The sequence below is a fragment of the Homalodisca vitripennis genome, chromosome 5 (genome assembly GCF_021130785.1).
Source record: "Homalodisca vitripennis isolate AUS2020 chromosome 5, UT_GWSS_2.1, whole genome shotgun sequence".
NCBI lineage: Eukaryota > Metazoa > Arthropoda > Insecta > Hemiptera > Cicadellidae > Homalodisca > Homalodisca vitripennis.
The window spans coordinates 121,567,741-121,593,475 of record NC_060211.1 but is presented as its reverse complement, the minus strand read 5'-3'; the positions used below and the strand labels follow the sequence as shown (position 1 = coordinate 121,593,475).

Genomic DNA, 25,735 nt, shown 5'->3' with positions numbered 1-25,735 from the left:
GGACGGTAGTTTCCTGAATTTATTATCATATTATGTGACAGAACGTATTCTTAATTAAGCGGTAGACAACTTATACCAATCTAACATTTATAGTAATGCGATTTACGCTGTTTCTATTGTTACCACTATATTTAGAATGGAAAATTATTGTCTAAGTTAAAACGATATATATTGTATAATAATGTAGAACAAAGACATTATTAGGCTTTATTTTATGCACTACAGCTTGAACCAATGCATTTAATTGTCACACATGACGCGTTTCGCTTCTAACTCGCAGTCAAATAAACAAAAAGGAACTTTGGAGGTCTATAACCGCTAACACATAGCATTAAATAAATTAACATATTATTTCATGATTAAAAGTTCGGCTAGGCCGGTTGTGAATATTTAAACATTTTTTTATGTAAAGAGACATATCAGTACGGTCGAGTTAAGCGTAGTGCACGAACTTTCACAGAATAATTAAAGATATTTCAACTCTTTAAAATATTTAAAGGTTTGTAAATTCATTTTCATTGTAATGTAAATTAGTAAATTAATGAATCATCCGGTTCAAATAGAGCCTAAATTTACTGTAATACTATTAGTGTATTCGAAAATAAAACAAGAAAGAGACGGCTTTATACGGTTGAATAAAGAACATACTGTGAGTTATTTTTACTATTATTACAGATAATTTGTTCAAAACTTTTTTAGGTTAGGGACAATTTTGTATTTTTAGTAGCATTAACAACTTCCTTTCCTAAATAAAATTTTATTACAGTTCGTAAGAGTATGCCAATAGAGGAAAGTGACAGAACTCTGAACATACAGAATATTTCTGCACATTTCATGTTTAATATGAGAACAGAATATCATACGTGTTCTTTTCTAAATACTGTCAACCTGATGATAATGGAAAGTTTGCGCAAATTGCAAACCTGCTACTTTATTAAGTGAGAGCTGAAATATGGGAATCTCATTTTCATAAAGTAAATTAGAGATCTGGAGTTAGTTTATTTTCCTACGCATATGGCTCTCAGATCATCGCACAACTAACGTATAAAAGGCGGGTTTAATCATTGTATTATAAATAAATTTAATAGGAAAAATAATAGTAAATGGGACAATTTGTATCAAGATGTTCTTCGTATTAAAATTGCATTCAAATCTTGGTTTATAATTAGTTTTTTTTTAAGTTTGGATGCCAGTTTTCACATCCAACTTAATACTAGATATAGTTAATATTGAAAGTAATTATTATCACAATTTAACTCTCATCACTATAATTATTGCCTTTACAAATGCAATACTGGTTTTTATCAGTCAAATGTATTCTACAAATATTAAGGAATTAAATTTAAATAATACGAATCAACTGCTTAAAAGGATACTACGTGAAAAACTGCGCTCTTCCTGTAAATGTCAGGCCATAACTCCGTGTCATTCCAACAATAGGGAGTAAACTCGTAATTCCAATATCATCCACTCGTAGATGGACAAACTTTAACAAATAAATAAAAGCTTTTAAGTAAACTCGTATAAGCCATACTTCTTCCATTACATCGAGTAGAAAAAATATTGATTTAGTGACCAGAACATTAAGTTTCATGCAAGACTTTTGTTGGTAACGACGACTGCATACGTAAGACTATTTCGGTTATTCAATTATAAAAATGTAGATCACTTATACTCCAGTTATATTTTCTTCCGAGGTCTCAATCGTCAATGACAGTTATTTACTAACTTTTGCTCCACGAGAGTATTAATAAAGTAACTACGAGTATTCTATTATATTTTGAAAGATATTTCTTATGTTTTGGCATGTTTTCTCTTCCCATTATTTTCTATTTCATGTTTTGTTAAACTTGTCTTTTAATATTTAGTTATATATTTAAATAATACAATTACAAAGTTTTTAACTTTGTGGAAATAAATGTGAACATTATACCTGCTGTAATTTTTTACATATTGTCTAGTACAGGAACCGCATTTATTCTTTTCTTTGTTAGCTATTTCTTCTAGCTATTACCTACAGTTAATCAATATGCTTTTTGATATAACAGCCATTCACATAAATATGAGCTAAATTTATAGTTCGAATATTTTACGCTATAAATAAATATAGTCCACTTGATCCTATTGCTGTGCAATCTCAATCAAAGTATAGTATAATTTAATGTTTTTCATAAACTTAAAGGTATCAAAAGGGTTAGAATAATTATGATCGGTCAATTGGATCGTTGTAAGTAAATAGTTTTAAAATATAATTAGAATTATAATTGAAATAACTCTAATTTTGTGAATTAGACTAATTTTGTGTAAGCGACTAATTATTTAGATATAATAATAAAAAATGTATAAATAAACAATCTATAATCAGTATATTATATAACTAGTTAAAACCAATGTTTTATTGTACCGTTCTCTCTATAGTTCTTCATACATATACTTGTACCCTTTATAATCTATTGCTATAGCATTATATATGGTTAAAATGCTCATTTTTAAGACAAATTGTGTTTTACATTTTAAATATTAGCAACCTATTGCTGTAGTCGTAGACTTTAATGGATTTTGTTTAAAATTTATAATATCTGTACAGACAGTAATTTACTGTTCCATCCGGTTGGCCGACCTCAAAGTAAATGGTGCTCTGCGGTTTGTGCATTACGAAGTGCTCTGGTCTGCCCTAGAGTTGCGGGATCCCAACCCTTGTAATTAGTCGCCCTTACATTATGCACCTGTTGTCACTTGCAGGTCGCAATGCCCCTTCAGAGTGTTTCCGGCTATGAAACTCCGTACTTTACAAAGTACAACTAGAATTACATCAATGGTAACTCTACTGTATTTTACCAGAGGCTCCAGAAATGCATTAAATATTCTATTTAAACAAGCATGTTTAATTGTGTATCAAATTGTTTCAAATTAAAATCTGTACATTATTTGAAATAAGTTACTAATAAACTTCCTTTTTTCAGAATTAGGATCACAATTGAAGGCATATTTTAAATTTATTTAACTAATCTTGCCTGGAAATTTCAAAGATTTGTGCCAAGTCAAGTGTGACTAGAAATTCGGGTTCTACCATACTCCCTTGGTTGTAAGTAAAACTAAGGAAAGACGAGGATCTCTTTGTTGAAAGCTCTTTGATCATAAACTGAGACCGTCAGGCTCAGTCTCAGGCTCGGTTGAAATGAGTTCCACTTAACATCCCTCTGTTGAACACATTTCCTCCATTTATAACATACGTTCGTGTATGTAGACATTCGTGTATGTTAATATAATTTATGGCAGCTTGTGTCAGTGGGAAAATTTGGATCTTCGGTTGTATTCAGATCGTTGAGGGTGTAGAGGGGTTTTGAATGAATCAGTGCATTACAACAACTTTATTAGTAAACTTTCAAAGACAATAATAATAATAATAATAATAATAATAAATTTATTTCTCAAAAACAACAAAATATGTTACAAATCATGCTGAACATTGTACACTGGCACAATACAATACATAACATACATAACAATAAAATTAAAACAATGCCAAGCAGATCCTATAAAATTAATATATTTCAAGTACAATGCATAATATAATATAATTATGAGAAATAGACTCTCCAAGGCACAGCCTGATTGGAGGTCTTACTGAATTTATTTTACAAATGGCTGATCTAATTTTCAAATTACATATAGAATGAAAAATAATTTCTCCAAAACCAACAAAGTCTACTCATAAAAAAAATACACTTTCAATTAATAATTTGTCTTTCTTTAAAGCCCATACAAATATTATAAACCATTAAACAAAAATATCTAGTTTGATGAATAAACAAAACTCTTCTATGTTTTACCCCTACAACAAAACAAAAATCAACCTTAAAACTTGATTTTATGTACATAAAATATTAATATGCAAACCTTTATATTTTATAAGTTTAAATAATATATAAACAAAAAAATAACGTAATATCCATATCAGAAGATTTTACATTTTTTATCTGCTATAATCTTTAAAAACAAAAACTTTTACTGTATTATCTCAAATAATATTTTCGTCTATATTTTCAATTTCCAACAACCACTGTCTTAATTTAGAGCTGAATTTAGTTAAAGAATTGACGTAGCGAATGCGATTAGGTAATTTATTAAATATTCTTGGCGCCAAAAAATTATAGCTTTTGGTAAAAAATGTGTTTGATGGCCTAGGTACACATAACATCTGACGCATTTCTTAATTTTGATCTGTAATCATTTAAATCTGTACTATTCCTGCTACGACGATAAAATATTTTCAAGACTTTATAGATATACGCATGTCTTACTGGTAGAATTTTTAATTGATAAAATAAAGGAAAACTTGCTTCAGTTATATTTCTTCGTAAAATTAGCCTAACGAAATGTTTTTGAATAATAAACAAGGATTTTGTGTTGGTTTTATAAGTCCCTCCCCAACATGAAAATTCCATATTCCAGTCTACTATGCAACTCAGTGAAAAATATATCATTCTTAGTGTATCATTATCGCACATGTTTCGTAAAAAATAAAATAGTCTCAAAAACATTATTTAATTTTTTCTTTAAATCTAATATATGTTTTTTCCATGACAAATCCTTATCTAAAATTATTCCTAAATATTTAATACTGTCAGTAATTTTTACTTCAATACATTTTATTATTACAATATACACTCCTACTACAAATGCAATCAATACAGTGTAGAATAATCCTATTTGTTAAATGATTACCTTCCCTTAAATTAAAATTTAAATAATTTGTTTTAGCGGTACTTAAGATCATATTATTTTTAGTGAACCACCACTGTATAGCTTGAAGATCTAGGTTCATATTCAACTCTACATCAGCCCATGTTTCTCCAACGTAAGAGAAAGCAGTATCATCAGCGAAAAGAAGTTACTTTTCCAACAAATCTTTGCGCTACATAAATCATTAATATATATTAAAAAAAAGAACTGCACCCAAAACAGAACCCTGTGGAACTCCCAAACTTAACTTCACGTAAATTCGCTAAGCACTCCATTCAACTTTATACGCTGTGTTCTTCTTAAAATATAACTTTTGAACCAGTTAAAAACAACTCCCCTAATTCCACACCTATATAGTTTTTGCAGTAATATATCATGATTCACCATATCAAATGCTTTAGTTATATCTAGGAACAGGCCGCTTACCTTTTTTCCATTATTTATCCCCTCTGAGACCTCTCCCATAAATTTTAAAAGAGCCGACTCTGTATTTAAACCCTGCCTGAAACCGAATTGATTAGAACTAAAAAAGTTATGTTTTTCTAAAAATGTAATTAACCGTTTCTTTATAATCTTTTTCAATTATCTTAGAGAAATGATGATAGAAGGGATATTGGTCTATAATTACCGCTGTTTAGTTTTGATTCTTTTTTATGAATTGGAATTACCACAGCCTCCTTCAATTTTTCTGGGAAACACACCTGATTGAAAACTTAAATTTATAATATACGTTAGTACTTTACCTAATTTCTTTGAATGTTTCTTAATAATTTGAGAACTAATGCCATCAATCCCAGGTGCTGTATGGTTTTTTAAAGAGCTTATCACAGTGAGTACTTCCTGCTCTAGAACCGGACTTAAGAACATCGACTGCGTAATGTGTTGTTCACTAAAAACATTTTTTAGATGCACGTCATTTTAAATTATTTGGTGTGCTTTGATTAGAACACAGATTTTCAGCTATTGAGACAAAATATTTATTAAATTCATTAGCTACTATATATTGGTCATTTTCACATTTATTATTTATCTCCAAAATTAATTGGAGTAAAAGTTTTATATTGCTGTCCCCCGTTACTTCATTTAAAATATTCCATGTTTCTTTAGAATTGCCTTTATTATTTTGGAAAAGATTACAATAATAATTATTTTTTTAATATTCTAATATCTGATTGCAGTTTGTTTCTATATTCCTTAAAATGTTTTAGAAGCAATTCATTGTAAGGTTCAACTTGTACTCTCTTAAATAACAAGTTCTCGTTTTAATGCGCTTACAAATTAATTCATCAATCCATGGCTTTAATCTTTTTATTTTAAAATGTCTTTCTCTAATTATTTTTTTACTCTTACTTATTAAGTCATTAAGCATTAAATAAAACTTATCGAATGCATTGGAAGCATTCCGTTCATTATAAAAACTTCAGACCACTCAGCTTTACTTAATAAAACTATCGAGTTGTGCATGATCAATGCGATGCGAGTTGACCACTTGCGTGACCTTGACCAACTGCTGTTCCTCGCTTCGCAGCCAAACAGCTGATAAACAATGATCCGTGATATGACAGTCGATAACTTCAGCTGTCACTGTTATGTTATTTCTGTTTTTAACTCGGACAAATACGTGGTCAATGCACGTTTGTGATATGTCTGTAATTCGGGTAGGTTTATTTATTAATGATTCAAGACCATTAACCGCTAATATTGTTTTATATTCTCCTGTGATATTATTATCGTCTAACAAGTTTATATTCATATCTCCCACAATTAATAGGTTAGTGCATGATTTTACATCTGTGTGAGACAAGTAGGTGTTTAGTTCATTAATAAATGATTCGGGAGTCTGTTGCTGTAACCTATATACATTAAGTATTTTAAAATATAAACCGAACATTTCAAATGATATTTCTAGTACATTCAGCAGAGTTAAATTTAATATTTCCCAGGGTAATGTCACCAATGCTATTATGTACAAAGACAGCTACTCCTCCAGACCTGATTTGTTCATTTGTATTGAAATATGAATTATAATCTGGAAGGTGATATAAACACTGCTCAGAACTATTTATCCAAATTTCAGTTAAAAATAAAAATTTTAGGTTGATGATTTAAAATTGACATTTCTGCAATAAAAGTATCAAAATTTGCTCTTAAACTTCTAATGTTTTGATGAACTAAGACAAATCCAGTATCCTTATCAATAGAATTTATGTCTTCATAGTACTTGCGAATGATCCTGCATTTCCCAACAACTAAATACACAAAAAACCTATTTCGATATCTATTAACCAAAATTTAGTCTACTTATACACTAACAAAACATAATACTTAAATACACACAGACAATAAAACACTTACAATACATCTAGATCTGCTTGGCATTTTACAACAGTTACTGGTGCATTGTCCTCCTTCCTTAGAAATATTTTTCCACTTCTTACCCACAACCATTTGTACTCTTTTTTTTATCTTCACCTCTCTTGCCATAGCAAACAACCTCCTTCTGGCGGGGGGGGAGAGAGATTCATTAATAAATACTGGATTGTCTGTCTGTAACCCTAAGTGCCTAGTTGAGAGCTTTTTCCCTTTTCTTTTTTTGAAGCATGTTTTCTACATCTATTCTCCGGACAAATTTAACAATAATACCAGGAGGTCCCCTCTTGTTTGGCCTTTCGCCCAGGAAATGACAATTGTCAATCAATTTGATCTGTAATGTCCATGCCAAGAGCTTGGCCTTACATTTTTAACCTTAGTTAAAACATCCTCATCACTATAGCAGGTACTCCATGGATTTCTAAGCAGTTTTTTCTGGAATACTGCTCCATATCATCTAATCTACTCTCTAGAACAGTAACCTTTTCTTTTAATTGTTTGTTTTCAGTTTACAAGTGCATCTATTATCTTCATGTATTCATCCATTTTCAAAGTATTTTGTTTTAAGGCCTGAGTGTTATCATCTAATTTACTGTTTAAGGACTCATAGGAGTTATTAAATTCTTTGATTGTGTTTTTTTGCTCACCTTTTAAATCTTCTATTGCTGTTATTACATCCTGTAATGAAAGGTTTCCATCGTTAGCTCTAGACTCTAAACCTCAAACTGGTCCTCCTAGTGGCAGCACAAGGATCACATCTCCATACTGCTTCTTCATTTTTGGAAATATTCTATGTCTACCTTACTTAGTTTGACACAGGAACCATGAAAATCACTTTTACAATCAAAGCAGGAGATCTTCATCCTACTGCCCAAAGGTTTGATGCATACACCACAGACGGCCATTTTCAGGTTAGGTTGACAATAGTACAACTATAAAACACTTCTTAATGAGAACTACTAATACACACTGATTATACACAATGTATAGGCTTTCAGTACACAATATAATCACGATCTATCATTTATAGGTGATTCTATTACACTAAAATAATAGATTTTGGAGGAGCCAACTCATAAAACGTCTGCACTGATCAGCCACTGCCATCATAATAGAAAAAGCACAAACCTAAAGAAAAGGTGTATCGCATCGACGTGGCGTTGAAGAGGCGAGGCCATGCGGTTCTCAGATTACCACCCTACATGTGTGAACAAATTGAGTTACTTCGGTTACTCTTTTAGCAACATCTGAATCCGATTGGGTACAATATGTGGCAATGAATATATATTTTATAGATGAATTAGTGCTTGTCCAAAATTTGTATTTGCATTTATGTATGTATGTAGACGAGCTTATAATGCAAGTAACTTTTAACATTTCTAAAAATGCTCCATATGCATTGATCAGATTCAAATTTGGCTCTAATCTTTAGTCAGAATTCATAACTGTATGCCCCTTCAATAAACTGTATGTCTTTATAAATGTATAAAAATTAGTAATAGTAGTATTTAAATGTAAGTAATATGCTAAGACAGTAGCGTAATGTCTGCTCAAAATAAAAATCTAATAAGTTATAATAATCTAATAATCATTCAGATATGATTTATTGTATATTTTTAAAACCTTTTGGAATTGTAATTTTTATATTTTATAGACAAAACAGATAAGGGTTGGCCTGACGAATCACAGAGAAGATCGGTCACATCTTAACTGTCTTGACCAATCAGCTTGAACTAATTGGTAGAGGGCTGTGTGCAGGTTCAGTTGAGTTGAAGAAATATCAATTAAACATTCTCTGAAGGGTCCAGGGGTGCTCAACACTGTTGGTTCAGTAATCCCTTGCGACACTCAATTATGAAGGCCCGTCCTCTAACTTAAAGGAACAATTTTACTTTCTAAACCTATAAAAAGCTAATTTAGTTGACTAGTTAACGATGGTAACTAATGTTAAAATTTGAATTAAATGCTTTTTTATTGTTCTTGGATTAGGTAATATTGAACGTAAATTTTTATTTTTAAGAAAAGTATATTTCATACTTGTATTTTTGTATTGTAATAAATGAGAATATAAATAGTAAATAGTTTAAGATAATATAGTAAAATAATAATAAGAATAAATTAACATAAAAAGTAAACACTGCAGTTGTGACAGCAGAATAAAATGGTGTCAATAGTTAACGGGTTAGAGTGTTTGTTTGGGTTGTTTCTCTGATGAAGTAAACTTGTTTTTTGAAAATAATACTAATTTAAGTAATTTAAGTCAAATATATTTGAATGGTTAGCAAATTTAACCTATATATCCGCAACAGGCTTCTCTAAAGTTGCATGCACACTTTCAGCTTTATGGCATATTTCATTCTCGAAATGTCCAGCAGGTATTATAATGACAAACTATCACAAAGAAAACTTTGGAATAACTCCGGCAAACAAAAAAGAAACTGTGTCTACCATCTGAGTCGGAACCTAGAATGATGCTTAGGCAAATTCCATATTTGAACATGCTTAGGCAAATTCCATATTTGAACATGCGTATCGTAGAACAATTCTTTTAGTCTTAGAATAAAACTTAGTCATATTGAATGGAAATTTAAAGACAGCAGAAGAAATCTTTCTCAAGATATCTGGCCACATAATGTATTTCCAATTTTTATTAATAAAACTAGGTTTCATATCAGCGTTCAAATAAAAGTTTCGGTGACCTTAGGAATATACTACAACGCAAAAATATCTTAAATCAATAACATCACTGAATTTTAAATCTTTTATTTACTTTACGAACAAGAGTCACATATTAAAGGCTCTAATGATTAGATTCAGTTTACTTACAAATTTATTTATTCTACTATTCACTTGTTGCTATCATACTTACCCACAAAACAATTGTAAAATTATTACCTAACGTTCGAAAAAATTGCATAAAATGGCATTTAACATTATTGATCTCAGTGTTGTTAATGTATAGGTCAAGCTTGTTCACAATTTCAAGTGTATTGATTAGTGAGTATTTGAGATATTGTTCAGATAATGACAGACAAAATGAAATTTTTTAGCTCTACTAAAGCTAAGCAAATTAGTAATCATTCCATAATTTAGTATTCTGTAAGTATTTTCACTAGGTGATAACAAATCGTAAGAACATATTGTTGTACATAACGATAATCTACCCTTATTGCAGCTTTACTGATGATAAATGATAATTATTATATTATACATATCTATAAAATGTTATACCTTTTCTGAAAATCGTGTTTTAATCAATTTAACAACGTTAATCAATTGCTTAATAGGGAAAAAAGTTTACAAGTAAAACTTTGTGTTATTTCTTTATTTATAATAGAATAATATTAAAACGGCTTTAACAAGTTTGGTAGATCGTTTACTGAAGAGCAGAGGAACTGTGACGATTAAGTAAGAGAAGCATGTGATGTCATCACTTGGACAGTCTAGGTCGGAAGGAGGCGGGCTTACTGGCGATCGGCTTGAGCGTTAAGTCGGACACCTAGAATATTCAATTCGATATTTAGTGAGTTTATATGTACAGTTCGTAAGAACTTCGGTTAGCTTATTCTACATTTTTTTTATTTAAAATATACGTTGTTTTCTTCTACGTACACAATTAACGAAGTCTAATGTTTTGAGATCTACATTTATTCACGTAAAGCGTACGTAATTTGTAAAAGTTGTTTTAAAACAAATTATATAAATAGTAAAGTTTATAACCAATATTATTTAAAAGTACCTGGCTTTAAAACCTTTTTCAAATGGTGCACATCGTTCAATAGGTGGCAGTTTCATCACTTGAAAATTTCGACGTTCATTTTTAACAAATGAAGGAATTTGATGTCTAAATGTACTAAGGACATACGCTATTGAGCTCATATAGTTGATACAATTCACATATCAGTACACATTTCCGAATTATTATCTTTGAAGATTGCGATTTTTATTTTGCACTAACCCACGGCTTCGTACGCAATCTGCTGTCCCAAAACAGAACGCCATGGATATATTTTACACGACATTCTAAACACTCCTGAAATAAGCAATAGTCACTGAAAGACATTTTAATCTCTTCATTTTAGATTTAAATTTAAAAAGCAAAGTGTTGAAGCCCTGAAGTAGGAGAGTAAAACAAATTTTCTAAGGCCGCGTGAAATAACTCGAAGTTTTCTCCGTCCTTCATGATATTGGTTTGAATATTAAAAATGATTTAACTAATAATCTGAACTACTTTACGTCCTGAGGATGAGTTATAAAGTCGAATTCCTTAGTAGTTAACACACTATAGTCTAATAAATAATTTTGAAACGGAAGTAGGCATATTTTAGAAATGAATTATTTGATTCATCATAGTCAAGAACTTGAGATAGTCGGCGAAATTATGAATGGATTTTATTTGGTTTAGAATGGTTTTGTGCATTAAAATTTACAGTCAATGTTATTTTGCCTTTAATGTCTGCATTACACTACTGACCAAGTACAGAGCCCTGAGTTTTGAAACTAAAATCCTTACTTGGTGCACCTCTGAGGCACAAGATAAACCTATATATAAATTTCTTTATATCCATATTTCATGATTGTTGCTGAGGGTTCAAGAGGTGTCAGGCAGTCGGTCAGAATATATCCTTTTATATAGATTTTTCCTAAACCTAAAACTCTATAGCTTGGTTCATGGAATTTAAATTTCAATAGATTTGACTGTTGAACACATGTTATAACCAATCAACATTCATTGCGTGTAACAATAATAAGTAATTGTTCTAAATAACTAGTTTGGAATTCATATTGTTATTTTCCTGTCATAATACTTTCAGACAGTAAGTACTACTTAAGTTTAATTTCTGTAAGGTTTAAGTTTTATAGATTTATAGTTTACTCTATAGATTTAAAACATTAAACTACAAGTTTATTATTGAATTTAAGTAAATGAGTAATGTCAACACTCATGTTACAAAATACTTCTTTATGCAAAAAATCTTTAAATTTATAAAATTATGTATTAACAAAATTGTATATGTATGTGTGTGTGTGTGTGTATAAATATAAATTAATAAAATAGAGCTTAAATCAAAACCCTCGTATTGCATTGAAGTTAACATGCGATGGTCTCCCATCTCTCTACCTGTATGTTTGGTGGTGTCGCTAGTATGAAGGTCACCATTTCCGCGACGTGTCTCTCTTCCAGAAGAGTTTGTCTGCGCAAAATCTCCAAAGTTCCTTTGTTGGTATCTCCACTTGTCATCGCACCAGGAGTTACACACTGCGCATAAATATTGCTTTAAGAGAATATTTATCATTAAGTCCGGCCTTTTAGATCGCTAGAAGCAAAGATAATTTAAAATAAAATTTATATTTTATGACTTTTTTCTAAAACAAAGAAATGTTTACAGACAATGATATGAGTGTTTAGGTTTACAAGCTAAAATTTTTTTAATGAAAATTTAACCATAGTGACATATGAAAAATTTAACGTTCGGCTAATACAACAAACGCCCAATAAAAATTAGTTGTTACATTTTACGGGAGGCTGTACTTTGGAAATTGTACTATTATCAAAGTGAGCACGTTCCAGATGATAAGTATGATTTATCACGTCCAGTTATCGTAGACATTATATATCTTACATCTAATGGGTAAAATGTTTACGATATTTTTACTGCGCTGTGATCATCCATAATTATAATTATTATTAGACATTCAAAGAACAATTAAATTTTTTAAATTTACATTTTTTTACGTTAGTATCTTTTTAATTAGAATTTTCCAAAAACTTCATAGTAAAAGAGTGTCTCGTTGACATATAAAAAAATTGTGGATATTAATGTTGTAAACACATGAAGAATGAGGCTAAATATATAGTAATACTACACAACACTTCTCTTAATCACCTGATTCAGAACACGTTTCACGATCAATAACATTTTTACTGTTGATATTAGTATTTAAAATAATAAGTAGGGTATATTTACCGTGACTTTGATCCTGGATTTGGCCTCAGTAAATTCTGCCCTGAGCCCGTCGGTGAGGACTGTCAGCGCCAGTTTGCTAGCTTTAAGGATACTGTCCCGTGCTCCTCCAGGAGATGGCGGCAGTCTACACATTGTTAGTACCAAACAGTTAGCCTAGTGTGTTGAACTCAATATAGTTTTAACACAGTTTCCACAAAAACTAGAATTACCACATCCTTACAAAATTACTACTTCTATGGAAACTATGAATAAAAGCTACGTAGTATTACAAGTTATAAATGTAAAAAATGTATTATTATACTTTTCAATGACAGTAATAATAATCGGTGTAAAATTATATTCAGCCGGTTGCACAATTTGTGATAAATAGTTTGACGAATTGATGTATATAATAATTTACTATAAACAGAAACTTGTAAATTTTATTTAGGCTTTCATAAAAAAAATTATCTAGTGCACTTCTACAAAACTCTAGGCTACCTTCTTAATGGGTTTAACTGACTTATATACAATTTCATAAAGTACTCACTCCTAGTAAGTTAGACCACCGGTCGAAAAACAAGTTTTGCTAAGTTTCAAGGTTATGGGCTTTACTTAAAAGAGATCTTGGTGTTATGTGGTTCATGATATTATCCGAAAAGCTGCCTTCGCATAACTACCAACAAATAGTACTAAAAGTTACTTGTGATCATGCGAGGAGGACTGTTATCCACCCCCCCTCCCTATGTTTTAAGCCAACAAATGGCATAAGCCATTTATGGCATAATAAGAAGAAACACCTACTATAGGGACATTGCATTCAAACTTCAAGCATTTAACTTAATTCACTCTTGATTCATTCCCCTTAGTTGTATAATCTGCTAACGGTCATTCATATCCAATGACATGCACAATAACCTACCTCAATTACGCCTATGTATAAATTAAGTTTTATCCAAATTATGTACGGATGTGAACCACAATCTAACTGAATTTAGGCTGTGTATAAATCAAGCCTCATACATGAATTCAAATGTATAGCACAGTTGGATCTCATTATATCCTGGGGAATACTGACAATAAAACAGAAAGACTGAACGACAGAAAATAAAGTTTTTTAGCCCACTGAATTGTAAAATAATGGGCAATCTCCAAGTCTATAGTTCAATCTGCTTTTCATATACCCTGCAGAAGTTTAACGCTCAGCCAAGTCCTAGGGTATTTTTGTAAAAACTTTAAAATATAAAATATGATAGTATGTGAAATAGATTAGGTAATACATGAACATAATTTACTACAAGACAGTTTTAATATCTGTTAATTAAATGTACTGTTACCTACGTGTTTATATTGATGATATAACCATCATCAACTCCTCTGGATTTCATGGATCTGACAGCCTCTCTGGCACATATGCTTGGCCCATATACGTTCACGTCAAAAATTCGCTTCCATTCATCCGATTTCCCATCTGTAAGCATTTAATTTTCAGTTAAATTGCCAGATAATATTATTGGCTAAGCATGGTCGAAGCTTAAGCTCAAGCTGAGTAATAGGAATGAAATTTAATATTTACAAACGAAAATCCATCATTTTAAAGACTATACGATTACGTAAATCCCTTAAATACAGAAACAGTAGGTATTTCTTTCCCTTGAAAATAATGTGACTTAGAAACTGAATGGTTGTTATCGCAGATATCAGATGGCGTGACCCGTCTCCGTTCTGCAGCAGTGACGAGCCTAATGGCCTCTGTCTACAGGTATATTCTTTAAAAGAGAGGTTTATTCAGGAAGATCTCAAGATTTTAGTACCATTACATGGTAAATTCCACTATCTAATCTAATTGAAGTTTTAATATATCTTTGCATTCAATCTCCTTGCACCACGTAAAACATATTAAGCCAACCTTTTTGTTTGTCGGTAAACTTTAAGTGAAATCATGATACAATTATTTATCCATATTTTTATTGAACAATATGGAATATACATCCATTTACAAGTTTATTGAATACTACACATCTTTTCTAAAGTCATATATAGCACTGTATATGTTTGGAACTAACTTGATTTTTTTGTCTATATTCAATACATTTCCCTTTTTCAAACAGTAAAGAACACGGATTATCCACGATTGTGAATGTGGTTGTACTGTATATCGCACTGTTTACTCAAGATACTCAAGGCTTTTAACACCAAAAAACATTAATCTCGATTACTGCACTAATGTACAAAACATATTATAATGAAAACACATAAGAACTGTTAGAATAGTTTCACTATTCCAATGAACATGAACACATGAAGACACTGAAAAATAATATTGTTTACTGAATACTAATTTTTGTTTCTTGTAGTCATAAACTTATTAATTTATTTACTGTTTCCTAGTTATTACAATGTACTGTTAAAAGTTATAACAGATCCCTGTTGTTGAGAAATGCTCCTAAGTAGCAATGTTAAAATACTGTTACTTTACAAGCAAATAACTTATTTTTTTTAACCCTTTCTAAGTTAAACAATTTTAGAGTCTCATGAAATATTTATAAGATTTTTGCGATAATTGTTTAACATGAAATACATTCTGTAAATAAATGGCACACCCTCACCTACTATTGGCACACTGGCAGTGACACTGGCGCTGTTGATTAGGATGTCTACCCCTCCCAGGCTCTTCTCCACCCAGATAAACGCGGAGACGATGTCTTCCTCCTTACTTATATCAGCCTTCACAGCGTAGAGCTTCCCTCGGCAGTCTATCAGCTCCTCCGCAATCTCCTATACAAACAAAAATGTCTTTACTTTATGTAATCCTGCACTTTACAATGGATCTTTTTTATAATTTAGATAAATGTGTAATTCTTCTTTAGTGTTTAATTTTTCTCCAGTCCAGTTTAATTATGTCAGTAGAAACTGGACATAACTACAAAAATATTGAAAAGAACATGGAAATTTTGGATATCGAAAGGAAAGGAGAAAAATTAAACACTAAAGAAGAATTACACATTTATCTAAATTATAAAAAGGATCCTCACAACATATTAAATAGCAATTTAAAAAATAAAACAAATCCTATCTTTGAAAAAATATCAAACACAAAATCTTAATCAACATTAAAACTGTGTCATATAAGTTTAACATCTGTTTAAATAGTCGACAGGTGTATATTTATTTGTTTTGTTTATAATTTAATTAGAGGTTAATGTTCACACTGAAGATGGTTTTATACCGAAACACGTGTCTGAAATAAAAGAATTTAAAAGGGTTTTAGTTTACGATTTATTATTCTAATATATATATATATATATATATATATATATATACCTTTTTACCTTTTGGGTATTAAAGACAAGTGGAATGAAGCACTAAAATCATACTCACTGTAGCGCATATTTTTGTACTTCTCCGAGGTAGCAAGAATCCCTATGCAAACGTTATCAAATTTCAGAATTTGTTCATCAAGTATTAAATAAAATCGTGCAATACCTGTTATAAAATTTTTATGGCCTATATTTCACTAATTTTATAATTCTCAGAAAATGCTACAGACTTAAATACTGAAGCAATTTCGCTAAAAATTGACTTTATCTAGCCTGTTCGTACTTTTCAGCTGTATGTGACAGTCTTTATTTCTAAAATAGTTGTATAACTAATTTTGTAACGTACCGTATTTAAATATTTTTTAGTTATTGATATAGATTGCAAATATAGAAAAAAATCTTGGTGGCATACCGTAGTCCTCTAAAACTTCTTGCAATAAAACATAAGATCTCTAAATTAGTAAAACCAAACCTGTTTTAATATTGTATAATGTTTGCTTAAAAAATTTGGATTTACATTGTTATGTACCGAACCTGAATTAATTGTTTTTCTAACAAATGCTAAGTGGAGAAATGTGAGGGAGACCTCTAGAATGAGGTGGTGGCTGTTGCTTTAATTGGCCAATTGGACGACCTTTAACGAATTACTCTTTGATCAATTGCTGGCAAGAGCACTCTCCTTTTCTCGGAAAGAGTAATTTACTTTTTAGGAGGCCAATTTTGCTTGATCGGAAGTTTAATAGCTGTAGAATTCTGTATTAACTAATAGATATATTAACTACTTTGAATTCTACCAGTTAATTTTGAAGTGCTGTATGTCGACGATGAGTATTTTCTTTACTTTTATAATGAAATATGTGTCTTATTTTAACCTTCACAAGTATATTATTGTTTGCGAATACTAATAATAATGACTACCAAAGCTAATAAATCCTTTTCAAATTGAATATCTAATGTAAGTACTTATTTGAAATATCCCATGCAACCTATGTAATAATCTTTAAGTATTAGACTTTTAAAAGTGACATGAGTAATTGGTTTTCAAAACATTCACTTTCGACTCCTTTGGAATAAGGTGTTGGGTGAAAATATATATTCATTTTTACAATGCATGTTTACAGACTTTTCATTTATGAGAATATTTATAGGGTTTACTTAAATTTATTCATGAATTCTTTTAATTGTTCAGTCAAATATCTGAGCTTTTTTATGAAGACCAAATGGAAAACAACATATCATTGTTCCAAAAAGTGTAATGTACTTAGTTAATTTTACTTAGATGAAACTTCGAGCTAACATAGAATATGATCTAAGTTTCTTGTTTTCATTTAAAGAATGAAGATTGTCCAATATTTTGTAAAAATCAATTAGGCATTCAGATTTCCTGCTATACATTTTATAGTTACACAACAGTCATAATCATTTATAGAAAACAGACGTTAAAATATCTATTTTTCACCATAAAAAAAACTGTTTCTAAATGTAAATTAATTTTCAACTATGAGTAGATATAGTGCATTTCGTATGTGAGCACTTTCTAATAGTACTGTTCAAATTAATCCTCCCTCTTATTCTGTTTGGGCCATTGGAAAGAGGCAGAATACTACTAAAAATAGTAGGAGTTTTTTTAGTTATTACAATCAAAAACTAGTAAATTGTATTCGCATGATGTTATTTATCTCATAGCTTTATATTCGACTATTAAGTTACCAATATAAATGTTCATGTCGTCAATTAACAATTGAACTGTCTTTACTTTTAATTCAAATACTTAGTTATAATCATTTAACATCATACTATGTATTTTCATCCCATTTGTTTATCTCTCTCTTTATAATGTTTTATATATACTACCACTTATTATAGCAGAATTATATTTCAAACGATATTAAAGAATTTGGACGAATAATAACTGTGTCATAAAACACATGGAATTCAAAACCATTCAACACATTGTTAATCTTTGAATATATATATATATATATATATATATTTATATATATATATATATATATATATATATATATATATATATATATATATTATATACTCAAATTAGTAATTATTATAAAGCTACTTATACTTATTTTATTGAAGTTATTACTAGACCATCCCACACCAATAATGTTTGATGAAAGTTTTTGCAGCATCACCTTGTCTGATGACCACCAGCTGTTACCGCTATGTTTGTGCTCACTACTGTCTGTTGTTTACACATTTTGATGGAAAAAATCTGTACAAAAATTACCGGAGGTAAATTTGTTCATGGTAACAATTGGTTATATTTATTTAATGCAACAGGCATGTTTATATGGATCAGAAAGTTTCTATAGATAGTTGGCAATATTGTTGGGCGCAGGGTATAAAGGGGTATGAAACACCACCTGGCTATCTTCACGCGGTCTGCTCTAGCAGGTTCAGTATGTTAAACGGTCCTGGGTTACGTGTTGGTTCAATTAAGTATTGATTTAACCAAGGCCTTATCAAAGATATAACTTTGGCCTGTATTACTTCGATTAAAGTTATTTCAGTCAACGCCGCTATTTAATGTACAGTTTAATAATGAAAATAATTGCCTGTTAGTATGTTCACACACATTAATTCTTATATACACATTAATGTTATTAAACATTTTTACGGTGGTTCCTATGGATTAGCATAGCTTTTGTAAAATTCCAGTTGTAAGAATTATTGTTTGCGTAAGAAACAGGGCATAAGAACATAAGACAGGCTTCAATGAATGCCTAATTCTGTACGGACTAGAGTAACGAAGTTTACATATAGTAGCATTTGATATAGATAACCTATGCAAGTGTGTGTGTATTCTTTAGTCTATTATAAGATCTTTAGACAATCCCAGATGAGAATAATTGAGTCGTGGGCATTAGAACATATGCTTGCCTTGAGTGAATTGTACACCAGAGTGCAGGGTAAACTTTTCTATACGGGGAAAGTACTCTTATTCCCGATATGTCTACTCACAAAGCAAATGCTGCTTATAAAAGTAGGTCTCGATCTAAATAAAAATTACTAGGAAAGATTATATTCGCAATCTCTACTCCATAATGCGATATTTAACATGCTATTTCAAGTTATTCCGTTTCTCATATTTCTCCATATAAATAGAAATACACACACAACTTTATTTATTGTTTTATAATTTTTATAATAACGATATTTATATTGTTAAATATACTTGAAAAATCATTATAAATGTATGGTTTAGTGTTGTGAAACAAGGTACGATAATAGGTGTCTCGAATTGCCTAATGACCTTGGAAACGATGACAGACATAAGCATGTCAATAGGAGGCGTTTCCTTCAATCTCTGTACGACCTACGTTCTATTTTATTTCGCTTGATTCTATTGAACGATTTGTCGCCCAGCCAAACTGGCTAAAAAGCAAAATAAAACCATTTATAATTTTATGCAACGTAAGGAAAACCCTCCACAATAGCCTTTTTTTTTACAGTTAGAAGCACAATTAATCGCTTGGAAATAGACATAAAACATTATTTTGTAGGTTTAAATTTATAAAAAGGTCACTAAAATAGAGTAGGAGTACAATAAATCACATGCCATGAACCATATTTAATACAGGGTACATGCAAAATTTCAAGTCTATAGTTCATTTGACTCGTTACTTGTATTACTATCGCAAGTGTCAAAATAGCATGTGATTTTACTCAATTAGTTTACAAATTGAACTATTCTCTGATTTTCTCTTGCCGTCATTGTACCCATAAAATGAATCTTTCTATAAATATCAAGTCTATAGATCAGTTCGTTTCGACAAACAGATAAACATACAAACATACAAAATTTTAACTCTCTGGCATCTTTATTTAGGCTTCACTAATTAGCTAATTATTTTAATATTGACTTAGAAGGAGTATTCGAAACGGATTTCAAAATTTATATTTAGAACATTGCCTCATAATAAAATATTGTAAGTATTTATAATTGTGTATTTATTATTCGGAACAAAACAGAAACAAATGTAATACAATTATAGAAGTAGAGATTACCGTTATATTTTAGGCATATTGCAGAAACCCTGTGTTTTTATTCTTCGGTTTGAACACCGAATGAACCATTATTATATAATACGAAATTAAAGAAAATATCTTATTCTCAAAGGATAATTAATGTTATTTGCAATTTTTTATCGTTAATAAAACTATATTACTAGGTTTGATATGATTGAAGATAGGAGTGTTGGTCTTTAAGTATAAATCTGTCATTTACAAACATCTGAGATGTGTAGAGTTGCCTGGGGAAAATCCTGATCAAAGTGTAAATCACAAAGCCTTTCCACCGCCCTTAACCACGTTTTACCCGCTTCCCACCCCAACCCTCCACCAAACCTCTGGCATGTCATCAACACTGGGTCGAGTGAAACAAACCACCTCGTCTAGATTTCTATAGAACATTAGTCTCTTGCTCTATTACGTTATATAAAGGATGATGTAATAATTCATTGCTTTGTGCTTGACTGAAATGTATAAATGACATAACACTGAGTAAAAATAAAATAATTAAAAAAACTCTTAGTACTAAATAGTTAAACTGCCAAGTACAAGTGATATAACGATTTAAAGGTTCTAGTTGCTGTTTATTTAAGGTATATTACGCTACACTACGTGCTGAGGTGCATTCAAAAGTCCGTAGCTCACTTCTTGAAATGTCCTGAAGGCAGACAGACAGTTAAACATATAGAAATGAAATAATATCCTGAAATTACATTACATCCCGCGGTAGAAAATAGATCAAGTGTGGCAGCCTACTGACTTATAGGCTAAAAAATCTCTTAATAAAATCCTATGATGAACGATATGTAACAGCTTAGAACTCATTCTTGTATGCCTAGAAATGAGGCTTCATTCAAAATTAATTCAGTTTGTTTATAGGTTTATTTATTATCGATGTCATCATGTTTACCTAGAAACCCAAGATAAAAATGTGAACGCAGAAAACCAACGCTCAGCCACATGTGATCATCAAACTCGTTGTTGCCGTATTTTTATATTGAAATTAAACTCACTAAACTCATTCTTTATATAATCGAGTAGACAATGAGACGAAACTAAATTCTTCCAAACCAACCCTGACCTTTGCTAAAACTGAGCCAGTAACAAACAATTTGATATAAACAATTGTGTAACTATCAAACTAATTTACAAAATATCAGAAGTAGCTTCAAGGACCATAGTCTCAATGGAGCTAAATAATGTGGTGTAACGCTGCTTGTTTTTTTGTCAAGGTGTTACAATTAACGTTTTAAGGTTCATTACTAACGCATATTTCAGTGTAGTGTTCTGACGTTACGAATTTATTCTTGAAAATTTTTAATCTTTACCATTGAGAAATTAATCAATATTTCTCTACCTAAAAATATTATACTTCTCATACAATACTTCCTATAATCTATGTTTTTCTTTTACTGAGAGCTGGCTTAAGGATTTTAGATAACCAATTCTTACATGATTATAACAAAATTCTACTTTTTCTACTGTCTATTAAATTCATCTTAGTCAATACACACGTATAATTCACCATAATAAAGGCTACTCATAATTATTTTCATAAGGTACTCGTTTATCTCTAGTAAGAAGAATATCCGACTTACGTACTGCCCAATATTCATTTCATAAGAAGCATTCGAAGATAAAAGTTAAATAATCTTATATGAGGAAAATAATCTGAAATAGTGTTTAATAAATCTATCAGTTTTGTTGATTAATAAACCTGCAAAACGATCAGATTTTATCCACAGTTAATTATTTATTCAAATTTTAAATTAATTATCTTAGTAATTTGCAGAAGCATATCTGAAATAAACTTACTTAGGTAATTTATATAACAGATAGATTGATTCAGGATAATAAAAAATGTTTTATAGCATTTATTTCAGATTAAATTAGTAAAGATTAGCTCCAAAAGCTTTTAAATATTATGCACAATCTTATTTTAGTATAAAGGATTTTTATTTTGATAAAAAATAACAGTCTGTTTGGCCCTAACTTGTACCTCCGTAAGGTAATGATGATATCTCACTCTAGATTATCTCTCTTGGGACCTCATTCCACAGGATTTCCGTTAAGTCTTTGCAAAATTAGCATTTAGCTGTGGCACATTATAAAATCACTTTTCCCTTTATATTGCATGCTAGCGATTTTTATCTGATTTGATCACATTTTTTTTTTTTTTTTAATAGCCCTGTTTTGGAAATAAGTTTGTTTTAAAGGTTTTAAATATTGGTATATTTCAATTTGAAAGGTAATATATATATATATATATATATATATATATATATATATATATATATATATATATATATATATATATTACCTTTCAAATTGAAATATAAAAATATTTAAAACCTTTAAAACAAACTTATTTCCAAAACAGGACTTTTTTATATATATATATTCTTGCTTATTTATTGCTTACATTTCCTACTTCAAGTCTGGTACATGTATTGTGTGTTTATCATAAATGTCATAAACATAATGAAGTGAGGAATTTGGTAAAACTTTGAGGTATTAATGACGTTCTTAGTTTTTGCCCAACCCACAAATATTTAGTTGCTTTGGTTACTAGATGTTTTTATTTATTAACGGTAAGTTATCAGCTTATATTATGTACCAGTTAAGTACTAAATATATCAGAATAACAAAAATAATAAGAGTAAAATACTACAGTGCCAAATGTAAATTAGTAAGAACATTTTTCACACAACAGCGTACGTAGTAGGTGCAAGCAGTGAAATCGTATCAATATGTTTACATTTTAAAGATTTTACAAGATATCAACAATTATCCATGGTGTAGTCGTGAGCTACAGCTCAGTAGGAGGAACGTTAGTTTCGTTGCTTCAGAATTCAGGAGACCACCTTTCGATTTGTTCGTGTTTTAGATTGAGTATAATCGTAGTGTGTAATTGGTAACTATACTTCACTAATATACTTATAAAAACTAAAATGTCAATAGTTAGTAGTTTATGGAACATTTTGGATTATAATTTACACTATTTTACTTTTTAATTTTTTTCTTTAAATTTCATCATACATTTGTTGTCTGATTTTATATGACGTTTATTATTGCGTTTTTAGTTGACGTTTATGATAAGTAAGACAGAAAAAATTACTTTAACAGAATTTCTGTCTTAGATTTATTTCAATTGCCCATTGTTTAACGCAATTTCCTTTACGTAAAATACACATTCAGTCAATTCGTTTGAAATTGTTAAATTTTCGTATTATAACATTGAACTGATGGGCAATTCGTCAGTTGCTAGATGTTCCCTTTCTCTTGTGTCTCATTCCTCAACCAATTCAAAGAAAATTATTGTATGTGCTCTAACTGATGTTGAGCTTCCCATACTTCGATAAGACTATTTGACCATGACAACCTCTTGCGCGTAGGCTAGTTCTGACCCAGTGACATGCACCTACCTTGACCCGATGTTTCCTCCTGGCAAGTCCCACGACGGTGAGCCCATGCGCCACCAAGTCCCTGGCCACGGCGGCCCCGATCCCCGAGCTCGCGCCCGTCACCAGTGCCACCCGCCCGATCCAGCGATCCATGCTCCTCTGCCGCAGTTTCCACTGCCAGGGACCCGCCCGCACGCCTCGACCCGCCCTCACCTCGCCTCGCCTCCTCACCTACTTCACCTAATTACCACCAAACCGATCCTTATCCAATCTCGCAGGGCGTTATTGCCTCGTACACACGCACGCGCACGCAATAATCCATTACGCGCAATTTAGGTTCAATTGACGCCGCGCGACCTGTGCGGCGGAAGTCCGTGCTGTGCAGATAATTGCTCCTATTATTCGCTGCAGTAGCAGTAGCACTTGTGTTTGGCGACTTGAGTGGGATATTCGATACTCACATTACACATACAAAAAAATTAACTCTATAGTTTACGATTATTTCTCCATTATTTAAATCTGCTGAACCTTATTGTTTCCTAATATTTAGATCTGAATGTACCTAGTGACGAATGATATATAATAATTGCTAAAAGGCAACTTTGAAACTCTCTATACCCACTGTAGCACATCATTTAATCTGTGAAGTAGTCAACATTACAAAAAATCCTCAACTCTAGAAAAGGTGGCAGCCTAACGACTTAACGATTTAAACTGAAATTAGCAATATGTTTTATCTAGAATATTGAGCCCAAAGTCGTCTCGAAATAACAAGGTAGCCAACAGTGGGTTTGCCAAGTAATTTTGTAGAAGTTGGACAGAGGCCAGTATAAGAATGGCTTCTGTTTACTCAGATGTAAAAAAAACTGCGCTAGTGGCACTTTAATGTACAGGTAGGCACCATAATGTAATTGTTTTTATAACTCATAAAAAGAATAATATGGTTTAATGACTCTATCGCAAATACAATTTTTAAGCATGCACCTTGTTCTTATAGAGTAAATTTTGATTTTGTATCAGGAAAACATACAACCATCCTAAGTAACTGTAATATTTTTAATTCACCCTATTATATATGGCTTATTTTCCCGTAAAGGAAAGAAAATACATTTTTGGAACTGGAAGAGCCATCTCCCTACTCCCTCATCAAAACACCCGCCGGCTTGACATTCATGTACATCTCAAAAATTCATATTAATCCACGGCATGTTAACTTTGACAGGTGGAAACAAAGGAATCTGTGAAGCTGGAGCAGCTTAGCAAGTTATCTCGCTAGTCTCTGATCAGAACACGCGCCAGCGTGACATTCATCTACATCTCAAAGAGTCATATTAATCCACAGCATGTTAACTTTGAGAGGTGGAAACAAAGGAATCTGTGAAGCTGGAGCAGCTTATCAATTTATCTCGCTAGTCTCTGATCAGAACACCCGCCGGCGTGACATTCATCAACATCTCAAGGAGTCATATTAATCCACGGCATGTTAACTTTGAGAGGTGGAAACAAAGGAATCTGTGAAGCTGGAGCAGCTTAGCAATTTATCTCGCTAGTCTCTGATCAGAACACCCGCCGGGGTGATATTCATCTACATCTCAAAGAGTCATATTAATCCACAGCATGTTAACTTTGAGAGGTGGAAATCCAAATGTTCCTGTTTTGTTATGTATATTATTCTTTAATATATGTTATACACCATAGATAAAAAAAATCTCAAAATGATTAAATTTTTCAATACTTACAAATATATTATGAAAATTAAAAGCATTATTTTAGTTAATACATCGATACAATAAAGCTTATATCGTGTTGCACCTAACTCAGTATGATATGTGTTGTTTCCGTAAGACATATATACTAAGTGATTACTGTGATATAGGATAGTAATGATAATAAAAAGAATTTCTAATACAATAAT

General features: G+C 31.0%; 2 protein-coding genes across 3 annotated transcripts in view; one reads left to right on the top strand and one right to left on the bottom strand.

Moving 5' to 3' along the window:
* LOC124362813 overlaps window positions 1-25,735 on the top strand; it is a 650,255-nt gene that overhangs the window by 281,240 nt on the left and 343,280 nt on the right. The window lies entirely within an intron of this gene.
* Window positions 10,423-23,982, bottom strand: LOC124362817 (farnesol dehydrogenase-like). The gene is made up of 6 exons (XM_046817647.1): window positions 23,842-23,982; window positions 15,674-15,842; window positions 14,406-14,535; window positions 13,086-13,209; window positions 12,239-12,376; window positions 10,423-10,615 (listed from the first exon to the last, which is right to left on the bottom strand). Exons 1-6 carry the CDS (start codon window positions 23,971-23,973, stop codon window positions 10,547-10,549), a joined length of 762 nt encoding a protein of 253 aa, XP_046673603.1. The 5' UTR covers window positions 23,974-23,982; the 3' UTR covers window positions 10,423-10,546.